Raw genomic sequence first — 15,393 nt, 5'->3', positions numbered from 1 at the left:
GGGGGGGATAGAAAGAAAAGGAGAAAAAGAAAGAAAGAAAGAAAGAAAGATAAGCCATCAGGATGTTGTTCATCTCTCCACATCAAGCGATCACACCTTCCTCCTGTTTCTCCGTCCTGAGCTGATGGTCGCCACCCGCCGCGCCAATGCTTCTTTCAACCAATACACACACACACACACACACACACACACACACACACACACACACACACACACACACACACACACACACACAAAAATCTGCCTTTAACACCCTCAACATTCAGGTCTCAGGGATTAATCCACAAACACATTTACACCTCCAACAGCAACAGCATCTCCATCATCTAAAGCTCAAACATCAGCCAGGAAGACGTCCTACATGCCGTAAATAAATTAAAAAAAACAAATCATCGACTTCACACTTTCTCTCCAAAGTTAAACAATAAAGAAAGCAGTAAAAAAATATATAATAATCTGAGCAATAAACTGTTTTATTTCCTCTAATATATTTATAGCGCGTTCATACTTCTGTTAATTGGCAATAAAAACAGATCGTGATGCGGATTTTAGAATTCGGTTTTACATTTCTCTCTGTTCATACAGCAAAAAAACTAATACAGTAAATGATTTCAATATTATGACAAAATAGAATTATTTCAATTTGCTTTCACCAGTAAAACTGGAAAATAAAAAGAATTCATTTCACCACCTTGAGTCTAATGTAAGCCAATAAATGTTTATTTTTAATTTATTTTATTTTATTTAATCGCGAATGAATTTGTGCAAATGCTACAACATTAATCCGAAATGAATCAGATACTTAACAAAAAAATAATATAAGAAATATAATAAAATATATATAAAAAAAAATACCAATCCTGAATGTTAATCAATATCAAAAATATTCGGAAAGTCATAAGTAAAGGCTACAAAATTGGATAGGAATCACTAAATAAACACACACACACACACACACACACACACACACACACACACACACACACACACACAGACACGCGCGCGATAGGCTACTTGATCATACTTGTCATATCTGATTTTAGAGTGGATAACACTAATTTAAGATCATTACAGGATTAAATACCATGTCTTCATTTGTATCCAGCCCACTGGGTGCTTTTTCTCCATCAGTGCGCACACACACACACACACACACACACACACACACCGCCGCGTCGACACTGTGTGTATCTGCTTCACATCAAAGACAACACCTCAGGGAGAATAAGTGACAGTGAGAAGTGATTAATGATCTGAGTCTCACTCATCTCTTCATGTGCTCACTGGATCGACCCTTTGCTCCTCAAAGCTGGACAGACTCAAGAGCTTCATCTCCAGCAGCTTCACCAATTCATCAAACTGACCAACACCAAACAAAGTGTAATTAAAACACTACTGGCTGTAATGAATCTGAATCTCTACCACGTCTACCAGAAAGTTCTAACAGTACAATATATTGTTTGTCCAAGAATTAAAAACTGCATTGCCATTTGTGCTTGTATTGTGTTCAAAGAGCGCCCTCTGTTGGCAAAAAAACGAAGGTGCAAATGAATTTTGGTTGCTTGGTCCTACTGCGCTTGCGCAATCAGTATCGTAAGGAATTGTGCTAATTATACCAATTGAAGTCAAGAAAAGATTCTGAAGGAAGAGTGCAGTGAGAGTGTAGTGGAGGTGAAGAGAGTGTCTGATGATCGTGAAGCTGGAAGTTGAAGGGGTGATGATAAATGTCATTAGTGGTTATGCTCCACAAGTGGGTTGTTAGATGGAGGAGAAGGACAAATTCTGGAGTGAGTTAGATGTAGTGGTAGAAGGTGAACCTAGGAATGAACGATTGGTGATTGGGGCAGACTTTAATGGGCATGTAGGTGAAGGGAACAGAGGTGATGAGGAGGTGATGGTAGGTATGGTCTTCAGGAGAGGAATGTGGAAGGGTAGATGGTAGTGGATTTTGCTAGAGGGATGGAAATGGCAGTGGTGAACACATTTTAAGAAGAAGGAGGATCATAGGGTGACGGATAAGAGTGGAGGAAGGTGCACACAGGTGGATTATGTTCTATGTGGGAGATGCCACCATGACGGAGATTGGAGAATGTAAGGTGTTGGCAGGGGACAGTGTAGCTAGACAACATCGAGTGGTGGTCTGTAGGATGGTTTTGGAGGTGAAGAAGAAGAGGAGAGTGAGGACTGAAAGAAGAATAAGATGGTGGAAACTGAAGGAGAAAGACTGTAGTGTGAGATTCAGGGAAGAGGTCAGACAGGAGCTCGGTGGTGGTGAAGATTATACTATATAATAAATATATAAATATTATACTATATGTTATATAGTTTTATTTATAAATATACAGTGAGGAAAATAAGTATTTGAACACCCTGCTATTTTGCAAGTTCTCCCACTTAGAAATCATGGAGGGGTCTGAAATTGTCATCGTAGGTGCATGTCCACTGTGAGAGACATAATCTAAAAAATAAAAACCAGAAATCACAATGTATGATTTTTTAACTATTTATTTGTATGATACAGCTGCAAATAAGTATTTGAACACCTGAGAAAGTCAATGTTAATATTTGGTACAGGAGCCTTTGTTCGCAATTACAGAGGTCAAAAGTTTCCTGTAGTTTTTCTCCAGGTTTGCACACACTGCAGGAGGGATTGTGGCCCACTCCTCCACACAGATCTTCTCTAGATCAGTCAGGTTTCTGGCCTGTCACTGAGAAACACGGAGTTTGAGCTCCCTCTGAAGATTCTCTATTGGGTTCAGGTCTGGAGACTGGCTAGGTCACGCCAGAACCTTGATATGCTTCTTACAGAGCCACTCCTTGGTTATCCTGGCTGTGTGCTTCAGGTCATTGTCATGTAAGAAGACCCAGCCTCGACCCATCTTCAATGCTCTAACTGAGGGAAGGAGGTTGTTCCCCAAAATCTCGCAATACATGGCCCCGGTCATCCTCTCCTTAATACAGTGCAGTCGCCCTGTCCCATGTGCAGAAAAACACCCCCAAAGCATGATGCTACCACCCCCATGCTTCACAGTTGGGATGGTGTTCTTGGGATGGTACTCATCATTCTTCTTCCTCCAAACACGTTTAGTGGAATTATGACCCAAAAGTTCTATTTTGGTCTCATCTGACCACATGACTTTCTCCCATGACTCCTCTGGATCATCCAAATGGTCATTGGCAAACTTAAGACGTGCCTGGACATGTGCTGGTTTAAGCAGGAGAACCTTCTGTGCCATGCATGATTTCAAACCATGACGTCTTAGTGTATTACCAACAGTAACCTTGGAAACGGTGGTCCCAGCTCTTTTCAAGTCATTGACCAGCCCCTCCCGTGTAGTTCTGGGCTGATTTCTCACTTTCCTTAGGATCATTGAGACCCCACGAGGTGAGATCTTGCATGGAGCCCCAGTCCGAGGGAGATTGACAGTCATGTTTAGCTTCTTTCATTTTCGAATGATTGCTCCAACAGTGGACCTTTTTTCACCAAGCTGCTTGGCAATTTCCCCGTAGCCCCTTCCAGCTTTGTGGAGGTGTACAATTTTGTCTCTAGTGTCTTTGGACAGCTCTTTGGTCTTGGCCATGTTAGTAGTTGGATTTTTACTGATTGTATGGGGTGGACAGGTGTCTTTATGCAGCTAACGACCTCAAACAGGTGCATCTAATTTAGGATAATAAATGTAGTGGAGGTGGACATTTTAAAGGCAGACTAACAGGTCTTTGAGGGTCAGAATTCTAGCTGATAGACAGGTGTTCAAATACTTATTTGCAGCTGTATCATACAAATAAATAGTTAAAAAATCATATATTGTGATTTCTGGATTTTTTTTTAAGATTATGTCTCTCACAGTGGACATGCACCTACGATGACAATTTCAGACCCTCCATGATTTCTAAGTGGGAGAACTTGCAAAATAGCAGCGTGTTCAAATACTTATTTTCCTCACTGTATATATACAGAGAGGAAAATAAGTATTTGAACACCCTGCTATTTTGCAAGTTCTCCCACTTAGAAATCATGGTGGGGTCTGAAATTGTCATCGTAGGTGCATGTCCACTGTGAGAGACAATCTAAAAAAAAAAAAAACAGAAATCACAGTGTATGATTTTTTAACTATTTATTTGTATGATACAGCTGCAAATAAGTATTTGAACACCTGAGAAAGTCAATGTTAATATTTGGTCCAGTAGCCTTTGTTTGCAATTACAGAGGTCAAACGTTTCCTGTAGTTTTTCACCAGGTTTGCACACACTGCAGGAGGGATTTTGGCTCACTCCTCCACACAGATCTTCTCTAGATCAGTCAGGTTTCTGGCCTGTCACTGAGAAACACGGAGTTTAAGCTCCCTCCAAAGATTCTCTATTGGGTTTAGGTCTGGAGACTGGCTAGGCCACACCAGAACCTTGATATGCTTCTTACAGAGCAACTCCTTGGTTATCCTGGCTGTGTGCTTCAGGTCATTGTCATGTTGGAAGACCCAGCCTCGACCCATCTTCAATGCTCTAACTGAGGGAAGGAGGTTGTTCCCCAAAATCTCGCAATACATGGCCCCGGTCATCCTCTCCTTAATACAGTGCAGTCGCCCTGTCCCATGTGCAGAAAAACACCCCCAAAACATGATGCTACCACCCCCATGCTTCACAGTAGGGATGGTGTTCTTGGGATGGTACTCATCATTCTTCCTTTCTCCAAACACGTTTAGTGGAATTATGACCCAAAAGTTCTATTTGGTCTCATCTGACCACATGACTTTCTCCCATGACTCCTCTGGATCATTCAAATGGTCATTGGCAAACTTTAGACGTGCCTGGACATGTGCTGGTTTAAGCAGGGGAACCTTCCGTGCCATGCATGATTTCAAACCATGACGTCTTAGTGTATTACCAACAGTAACCTTGGAAACGGTGGTCCCAGCTCTTTTCAGGTCATTGACCAGCTCCTCCCGTGTAGTTCTGGGCTGATTTCTCACTTTCCTTAGGATCATTGAGACCCCACGAGGTGAGTTCTTGCATGGAGCCCCAGTCCGAGGGAGATTGACAGTCATGTTTAGCTTCTTCCATTTTCTAATGATTGCTCCAACAGTGGACCTTTTTTCACCAAGCTGCTTGGCAATTTCCCCGTAGCCCTTTCCAGCCTTGTGGAGGTGTACAATTTTGTCTCTAATGTCTTTGGACAGCTCCCTGGTCTTGGCCATGTTAGTAGTTGGATTCTTACTGATTGTATGGGGTGGACAGGTGTCTTTATGCAGCTAACGACCTCAAACAGGTGCATCTAATTTAGGAATAAATGTAGTGGAGGTGGACATTTTAAAGGCAGACTAACAGGTCTTTGAGGGTCAGAATTCTAGCTGATAGACAGGTGTTCAAATACTTATTTGCAGCTGTATCATACAAATAAATAGTTAAAAAATCATATATTGTGATTTCTGGATTTTTTTTTAAGATTATGTCTCTCACAGTGGACATGCACCTACGATGACAATTTCAGACCCTCCATGATTTCTAAGTGGGAGAACTTGCAAAATAGCAGCGTGTTCAAATACTTATTTTCCTCACTGTATATATATATATATATATATATATATATATATATATATATATATATATATATATATATATATATATATATATATATATATATATATATATATATTATATTATATTACCACAAACAAATCTTTGGCTTTATTATGTAGTTTTAATTATGTTTATTTTGCTGTTTATTTTCTAATAATTAGTAAAAGACAAAAGATGTTAATATGATGAATCATCACTTAAATTGGTTAACTGGGCCAAGTTATGTTAACTGTGTGTGTGTGTGTGTGTGTGTGTGTGTGTGTGTGTGTGTGTGTGTGTGTGTGTGTGTGTGTTACTCTCCTGATCCGCATCTTATTAAGGTTTTAACTCACTGACAGCACACACACACACACACACACACACACTTGATCATCTAGGAGTGAACAGTGAACATGGAGCTGGACAGCCTGAGGAGTCTGAGAGAGAAACTCACACTTCGACATGCCATCATCAGGGAGTTTCTGGCAGAATTCCTCGGGACATTCGTGCTTATAGTGAGTAGAAATCTGATTCAAATCATGTGATCATTTTTTCAGTAACAGCAATATAACTGTAAAACTATGTATATGAATATGAATATTAATATGTACAAGTGTTTTAATTATAACTATATAAAGTAATAATCTGCAATAATATACATATTTGGGCATAATTGTTGCTCCTTGTGCCTTTTACAGCGTTATATAAAACATCGGCATAGAAATCAAATGATTTCAGCAGTAATTCTGATGATTTTGAAATTAATTGGTTCGTTATAAATGATTTATTTTATTTAGCAAAGTAATTCACAAAGAATCAGAAACATGGCTTTATCCTATTAATATCAATTATATTGTATTATATTATATTATATTATATTATATTATATTATATTATATCGTATCGTATCGTATCGTATCGTATCGTATCGTATCGTATCGTACTACATTACCATTATATCTCTATTTACAGCCTATTAATAAGGTTGTAAAAATTAACCTCTATTCCTGAGATGTTCATGGCTTGACCCAGGAAAGTGTCTGGTCTGGAATTACTAACCCATTAACTAAATGTGTCACTGAATATTTCACTTTACGCTGTTTATTAAGAGGGAATTGTTAATCGTTGGTCAGGATGCCAGGATGCTGGTTAATGAGCCAAAATCAAGCAACAGAACTGTGATGTTCTGATCAATCAAAGTTAAGATATGATATCAAGCGAGGACTATGATGGATCATTATTAAATATTCATATCACCTTACTGTGTGTCTTCCTTGAATGTCTGATTTATTTTTTATTTATTGTTAATTTTTTTTTTATAAGTATTGGGACCCCTGACTTTTCCTGCCGTATCTGATTCTTCTCCAAACTGTTACCACAAAGTTGAAGGCACACAATTTAACAGAATGTCTATGGACTTTTAAACTTGGAAACTGAAAACCTGTTCAATGACATTGCCCATGCCCACTATGAAGATCCTGAGTGTCCTGTTAGTGTCTTATCATTTACCAATAAGAACATTATAGAAGTGAACCGCTTTTGTTGCTACTTTGTTCTTGTGAGTCCAGACAAGCTGGATTCTTTAATCCATGACCATTTTATATGTTCTTCCTCAGCTTTTTGGCTGTGGCTCGGTGGCACAGGCTGTGCTGAGTAGAGGAACCGTGGGGGAACCTCTTACCATCCACATCGGCTTCACCACAGGAGTAATGCTGGCTGTCTATGTGTCAGGAGGTGTATCAGGTAACAGGCTTTACCTGTATAGCCTTCACTGAGAGAGAGAGAGAGAGAGAGAGAGAGAGAGAGAGAGAGAGAGAGAGAGAGAGAGAGAGAGAGAGAGAGAGAGAGAGAGAGAGAGATGGATGGATGGATGGATGGATAGATGGATGGATAAATGGATGGACAGACAGACAGACAGACAATAGATAGATAGATAGATAGATAGATAGATAGATAGATAGATAGATAGATAGATAGATAGATAGATAGATAGATAGATAGATAGATAGATAGATAGATAGATAGATAGATAGATAGATAGATAGAAGAATGGACGGACAGACAGACAGACAGACAGACAATAGATAGATAGATAGATAGATAGATAGATAGATAGATAGATAGATAGATAGATAGATAGATAGATAGATAGATAGAAGAATGGACGGACGGACGGACGGACGGACGGACGGACGGACGGACGGACGGACGGACGGACGGACGGACGGACGGACGGACGGACGGACGGACAGACAGACAGACAGACAGACAGACAGACAGACAGACAGACAGACAGACAGATAGATAGATAGATAGATAGATAGATAGATTATTTGCTAAAATTAGTAGCAAATCATTGATTTTCAAGGCACTATTCAATTATCATTAATCAGAAAAAAATCTTGATTATAATTCATTTAAAATAAAAAAATTTTACAAATAAAAATGGAAACATGGTGTGCTATATTACTCATCTTTTAAAAAACAAAGATTTTTACCCTAAATTACCCTGAATTCAAAACTGCTTGTATTGCTAGATGAGGTTTTGTTATATAAATCTTCGTTATAGCTTTCATATGATTTTGCCACACAAAAAGAGAAACGAAGCTCCCACACATTCTAAATCCCAATTTATCCGCCCTGTGTAACCCAGTTCGGTTTAGTCAGCATGACCGTGCACAAACTCATACATCACAGCTTCCAAAACACCATGAGAAATCATATTTAACGCTCGGTCTGATCTGTAATGGTTTTGCTTTGTCATGATCTTCAACTTACAAAGTTGAGTAGAAAGAGTACAACGCTTGTGGAAATATTTAGTTTAAATGTTAGTTCCTTCTAGAAGTTTTACTGATGCCCTCAGTATAGAAGTGCTGACATAAAAATGACTTAATGTAGGATTTCTGAGCATATTTCATTAATAGAGTCACCAAAACTTAAGAAGATACATTTTTCGGAGGTACTTTCAACAACATTTTGTGACATCAAATAAAAGACAAAAAATTGGCGCAATTAATTGGCCGGCTGATCATTTGGTCGCCCTCTAGTGGAGACTCATAATTGTGTCTTTTTATTTGGAGGGAAAAAAGAGAAAACAATGACTACTAGTGAATTACTTATTAATAAAAAAATAATAAATATGAAACCAAAGCCTGTCTATCTGACCTTGGTTCAATTAATCTGAGCTGGAGATGAGGAGAGCGAGAGTTGGCTCTCCTCATAGTACGTTGGAGTTTAATGGGGTCACTCCTACTCCATACAGACGCTAAGAAGACTTAGCAAGATTATGTCAGAGCCAATTCCCAGGATGCCATGTGTACAATACAAATTTATAGCGAGGACACATTTCCTAAGGTTTTGTATTGAGAAGATTGAGTCTGAGGAAAAATATCGATTGGATTATTCTTTTATAACCAGGACCTTCTGAAACTTTTCTGAAAGACCTTATGTAAGATTTTTTTTTCAAAAGCAGGAGAGTTGGTCAGTCAAAGAAGCAGAAATAGTTCAAGGAGTATAAGAAGAAAAAATATTCTCTCATTCCTCATTCTCAAAACCTATAAAGGGGATGGAGTGCTTGGTCCTTCGCCCTGTGTTTTCTGTTTTCTGTGATTGTTGTTGTATGTTGCACAAGGGATTAGGAGGAACGTTGTTTCATTTCACTGTGTAATGCGTCAGCTATATATATGGTTGAAATGACAATAAAAGCTACTTGAATTGACTTCTACACTCAAGTCAAGTCAAGTCAAATCAAGACTAACAATACATTTCCAAAAAGTTGTTCTCATTCTCTCTCCAAAAGTAGCATCATATTAAACCAGTGAGATATATAAGGCTAGATTAGGAATCGTGTGCATGGGAAGTTACCCGGTGAAATGGCTACTACTTGCCACAAGAGGCAGCGTTATATGTTCCACAACAATGCTTAGCTACTCGCAGAAGCGCCTGTCTATTAATCGGCCTAATTTGCAGAACGATCAGCCGATGTCGATTAATTTTAACAAATGCCAAAAAATTGGCACAACTTATCGGCCGGCCGATCATTTGGTCGCCCCTCTAGTGGAGACTCATCAAGTCTTGACTTGACTTGACTTGACTTGACTTGACTTGACTTGACTTGACTTGAGTGTAGAAGCTGTATATGTTGCATTTAGATATTTATTTCGTTAAAAAGTTTGTATCATAATGTAAAAGTGAAGTCCATCCATTCTACACAATTTACTAAAATGATGGATTCAAAAACATTATACTGGTATGGATATCTGTATTGATATAAACAATAGTAGTATTGAAAATACATGGTATTGGACCGAAAAGTAAATAAAGTAGTATATCAGCCATTATTATTGCACACAAACTGTCATCATGTTTAAATTAACATGCAGTTAATAAATACAAAATGTTGAGTATTCAAAGGTATTTAAGTGTATATTGACTTATACTTGTATTGTTTTTTTTCAGGAGGACATGTAAACCCAGCGGTATCTCTAGCCATGGCTGTCTTAGGCAGGCTTCCTATTATAAAGTTGCCAGTCTATGTGGCTGCCCAATTCATTGGTGCTTTTGCAGGCTCTTGTGCTGTGTTTGGACTGTACTATGGTGAGTAAATATTTAATAACAGGAATGATCTGGTCCCTAGAATGTTTTAAATATATTTCCAATCACATTTAGCTGTAAATCATATCAGAATCATTATTAGTGTAGGAATAAAGGTGGTTAAGGCATTGGACTTTAGATTATGGAAGGTTATGAGTTCAAAACCCAGCAACACCAAGCTGCCACTGCCGAGTCCTTGAACAAGGCTGTTAACCCTCAACTGCTCAATCATAAGTCGCTTTGAATAATGCCGTCTTCAAATGACGTTAATGTAAATACACTTTATAGAAAGGTTGTGGACACCTGACCAAAATATCCCATTCACCATTTAGTTCCCGTTTGCTGTTATAATAACTTCCAGTCTTCTGGGAAGATGTTCCACTAGATTTTGGAGTGTGCTTGTGGAGATTTCTGCTCATTCAGCTGTAAGGGTGTTAGTAAAGTAGGGTACTGATGTAGGTGAGGAGAGGTGTTAGCTCTATAGCAGGAAATGTTCCACTCCAACCCATGGAAAGCATATCTTCATGGAGCTGGCATCCTACTGCTAGCAGTCTGGGGAAATGATACTGAACACATACTGTATGGCTGAAAAAGTCAGGTGTTCCAATAATTTTGTTCATATATTGTAGATCAGGTTAGCATTGCAATGTAGGGTCTCCAGATTGGTAACTTGGTCAGAGTTAATCCTCAAATCCAGGTAGAAAATCCTGGAAAAAAAAACATTTCTGGCTAAGGGTCCATGAGACTGTCCATGAGACCTTCTCCAGTGTCTCCAGAAACCCTTTATTTAAAGCTAATAGCAAACACTTTACCTCTACAGATGCCTTCATGGACTACTCCAGTGGCGAGCTGCTGGTCATGGGTGAAAATGCCACCGCGAACATCTTCGCCACCTACCCGGGAAAGCATCTCTCTGGCTTCAACGGGTTTTTTGATCAGGTGATAAAACACATGGTTTGAGTTATAAAGAATTATATTCTTCCCCAAACTGTTTCCTCAATTTTCCAAGCACACAATTGTATACGATGGCTTTGGGTGCAGTACTGAGTGAAGGGAAAGAAACCCAAACCTGGATTTCAGACCCAAACCTGTTCCAGCATGACAATGTACAAAGCTCTGTGCACAAAGCCAGCTCCATGAGGCTGTATATGTTTTCAATTGGTTGGAGTGGAAGATCTTGTGCAGCCTGCTAAAGATCTCTGACTTCAAAACTACTAATCACCTTTGGGATGAATTGGGCAACAAATCTCTACAAAATCTAGTGGAACATCTCCCCAGAAGAGTGGAGCTTATTATAAAAGCTGTATGAGTGCTTACTTTTGAGGAGAGGTGGGATTTTTTTTTTTTTTTTTTTTTACCATTTCCTCTGTTTAATATTGCTCACAGTGTGAGATTGATAGCTAATTAGTGTCTGTGCTACATCACAACTTCATCACCATTACTGAAGCTTCACCTTAAACTGACCCATATGCAATAGGAGACCATTAACATTCAAGTTGGGCATCAATCCTCCTCTTCCCACCGGTCCCATGGGGTCCAGGTTAAAGTTAACTTTCCGGGTTTAACCTTTGTTAAAGCTAGACAAGACATTCATCATTGCTAAGTATGCATGTTAGGAGTTCCTACATCGAAATCTCTCAGCTTCATAATTCAAAGAGTGATTCATACTTACGTATTTATTTATCGGGTTTCAATCAATGGACATGTCAGATTAGAGAAATGGTATCTAATATAGTGTCTGTGAATCAGGATGGAAGTCTAGTGAATGTAGAAATGACGATTTTTTTTAGATCTAATTGGAAAAATCTTTATTGTAGATCTGGTTTGAAAATTCAACATTTCTGAAGTATAATCTGCAATAATACACAATAAACTCGAAGCCTTCCAAATATTCCAATCTAAAAAAATGTCACTCCTTCTCCATGTACACTATATGGACCAAAGTATTGGGACACCCAACATTTCCAACGACGTGGTTCTGGTTCTTTCCCCTGACTGTTGTAGGCACACAGTTGGATGTTTTTGTGAAAGAAGCTCAAACCTGAATGTCAGAAACCTGTTCCAGCATGACGACGCTCCTGTGCATAAAGCCAGGTCCATGAAGATGTGTACGGTTTACATGGGTTAGAGTAAAAGATCTTGATTGGCCTGCTATAGATCTTTGACCTCAAACCATATTGAACACCTTTTGGAATGAATGTGAGCACACATTCCCAGGCCTCATCACCTCTACAAAATCTAGTGGAACATCTTCCCAGCAAATGTGGAATGGGATGTTCAAAAAGATTTACATACCAATCTTATGGTCAGGTGTCCACAAAATATTCTCCATATGTTTTATCACCAGCCTTGTGGCTGAACGTGCCCAAAATCAAGTGGAACATCTAGTAGGACATCAGAGTGGAGGTATTTTTGTCTAAATGTGCAATGGAATGTTCTAAAAGCACATGAACATCATCTGGTCAGGCGTCCACACACTTTTGTGTATATAGTTTATCTCTCTCACACACACACACAGTTTAACGGTTACTGTTTCTGATGCAGGTGATCGCCACTGCCACTCTGGTGCTATGTATCCTGGCCATCGTGGACAAGAAAAACATAGGAGCCCCTAAAGGAATGGAGCCCCTGCTCATCGGATTCACCGTCCTTGGCATCGCAGTGGCAATGGGTTTCAACTGCGGCTATCCTGTTAACCCTGCCCGAGACCTGGGACCGCGCCTCTTTACCGCGGTGGCAGGTTGGGGGGTGGAGGTGTTCAGGTAGAGAAAATACACTTACGCTTGATCTCTGACCCTGACCCTGACCTCACCTAATTCCTTACGTCAGAGATGATACTCAGCTTCACTCTATCGCTATAACCGTAGCGCATTATTAACTTTTTGGAGAAACACAAGCTGGCTTATAAACAAATTAGCCAGCAAGACCATTTGGGTAAAACGTAAACTATTACTCAGGATAATGGTTAAGTGAGGAAAAAAAAATGACTCCAACTCTTAAATTTGGAGCGTGATAAGATTTTTAGGTGATAATTCCCTTTTTATGAATTGGATTATACAGTTTTATATATTTGGTTATAATTATATATATATATATATATATTAGTTCAGCCGAATTCATTCAATAACATTTAAGATGTCACATTTAAAACATATATTCGCTGACCACTCTATCAGAAACATTTAGACAATACTGAGAAAGGCCTATTTTTGCTGTTTAAACGGCCTCAATTTTTATTGAATGGATTCTACAAGATACTATACTATACTATACTATACTATACTATACTATACTATACTATACTATACTATAATATACTATACTATACTATACTATACTATACTATAATATACTATACTATACTATACTATACTATACTATACCATACTATACTATACTATACTATAATATACTATACTATACTATACTATACTATACTATACTATACTATACTATACTATACTATAATATACTATACTATACTATACTATACTATACTATACTATACTATAATATACTATACTATACTATACTATACTATACTATACTATACCATACTATACTATACTATACTATAATATACTATACTATACTATACTATACTATACTATACTATAATATACTATACTATACTATACTATACTATACTATACCATACTATACTATACTATACTATAATATACTATACTATACTATACTATACTATACTATACTATACTATACTATACTATACTATAATATACTATACTATACTATACTATACTATACTATACCATACTATACTATACTATACTATAATATACTATACTATACTATACTATACTATACTATACTATACTATAATATACTATACTATACTATACTATACTATACTATACTATACTATACTATAATATACTATACTATACTATACTATACTATACTATACTATACTATACTATACCATACTATACTATACTATACTATAATATACTATACTATACTATACTATACTATACTATACTATAATATACTATACTATACTATACTATACTATACTATACTATACCATACTATACTATACTATACTATAATATACTATACTATACTATACTATACTATACTATACCATACTATAATATACTATACTATACTATACTATACTATACTATACTATACTATACCATACTATACTATACTATACTATAATATACTATACTATACTATACTATACTATACTATACTATACTATACTATAATATACTATACTATACTATACTATACTATACTATACTATACTATACCATACTATACTATACTATACTATACTATACTATACTATACCATACCATACTATACTATACTATACTATACTATACTATACTATACTATACTATACCATACTATACTATACTATACTATACTATAAATGTTACACAAGAGTCGCACTAAAACGAGTATAAATGATGTTGAAGACTATGAGAATGTTGGTGAAACGACTAATGCGGCCAGCAGAGGGCGCTCTCAACAGAATTCACCATATTCTTTACCAGGATTCTTAACATTATACAATATGTGGACACCTGATCATAAATTCCGTATGGAAATTTTGAACATCCAGTTCCACATTTACCTCCACTCTTCTGGGGAGATGTTCCTCTAGAACAGGGGTCGCAAACCTTTTTTCGCCGAAGAGCCAGATTTTTTTTGGGCGAATGCATTTTTTAAAACAAGAGCCATTGAAAATATATATATATATATATATATATATATATATATATATATATATATATATATATATATATATATATTACTACTATAAAAACACGTTTTCAACAACAATAGCTTAATTTATGTCCATGTATAACTCAAAAATAAACAAAAATGAAGCATCACGTTGAGGAAGTGCATGAAGTTTGGGTAATACATGTTTTAAATAGCAATTGGGAAAAATTTTACTATTATTAAAAAAAAATAACATTTCAATGACAATTTTATTTAGGCCCCAAAACAATAAAAAAAAAATAAATAAAACATGCAGCAACACAAGTTAAGTGCGTGTGAAGATCAAAGAGCAGCGTTTAAACTGGGGCCTTCAAACAAACATTTCCATCTCTTTTATACAACTTACAGGCTTTTATTTAAACCTAAATAAAATAAAAACTTCATTACACATCCGTCACAGAAAAAGCTCATTTCCCGCTATTCAGGATTCTCACAATTAGTGCGACTTCTGGCTTTGCGTCGTTTTGCTAATAGCTTTGTAGT

At 37.2% G+C, this 15,393-nt stretch overlaps 1 protein-coding gene across 2 annotated transcripts in view; it reads left to right on the top strand.

Annotated features, from left to right (window-relative positions):
- The first annotated feature begins 5,895 nt into the window (after window positions 1–5,895).
- aqp9b (aquaporin 9b) overlaps window positions 5,896–15,393 on the top strand; it is a 10,580-nt gene continuing 1,082 nt past the window's right edge. The window contains exons 1-5 of one of the 2 annotated variants that reach the window (XM_083550747.1): window positions 5,896–6,068; window positions 7,170–7,296; window positions 10,012–10,149; window positions 10,967–11,085; window positions 12,691–12,908. In XM_083550747.1, the coding sequence (XP_083406873.1) occupies window positions 5,967–6,068; window positions 7,170–7,296; window positions 10,012–10,149; window positions 10,967–11,085; window positions 12,691–12,908 (704 nt within the window). In that variant the 5' untranslated portion in view covers window positions 5,896–5,966. The remainder of the gene's footprint in view (window positions 6,069–7,169; window positions 7,297–10,011; window positions 10,150–10,966; window positions 11,086–12,690; window positions 12,909–15,393) is intronic. The other variant, XM_083550748.1, reaches the window with a different exon arrangement.

This window comes from Silurus aristotelis (assembly GCF_946808225.1).
Source record: "Silurus aristotelis genome assembly, chromosome: 9".
In the NCBI taxonomy this organism is placed as follows: domain Eukaryota; kingdom Metazoa; phylum Chordata; class Actinopteri; order Siluriformes; family Siluridae; genus Silurus; species Silurus aristotelis.
Note: the sequence above shows the minus strand (reverse complement) of the source record. Positions and strands in the feature narration are given on the sequence as shown.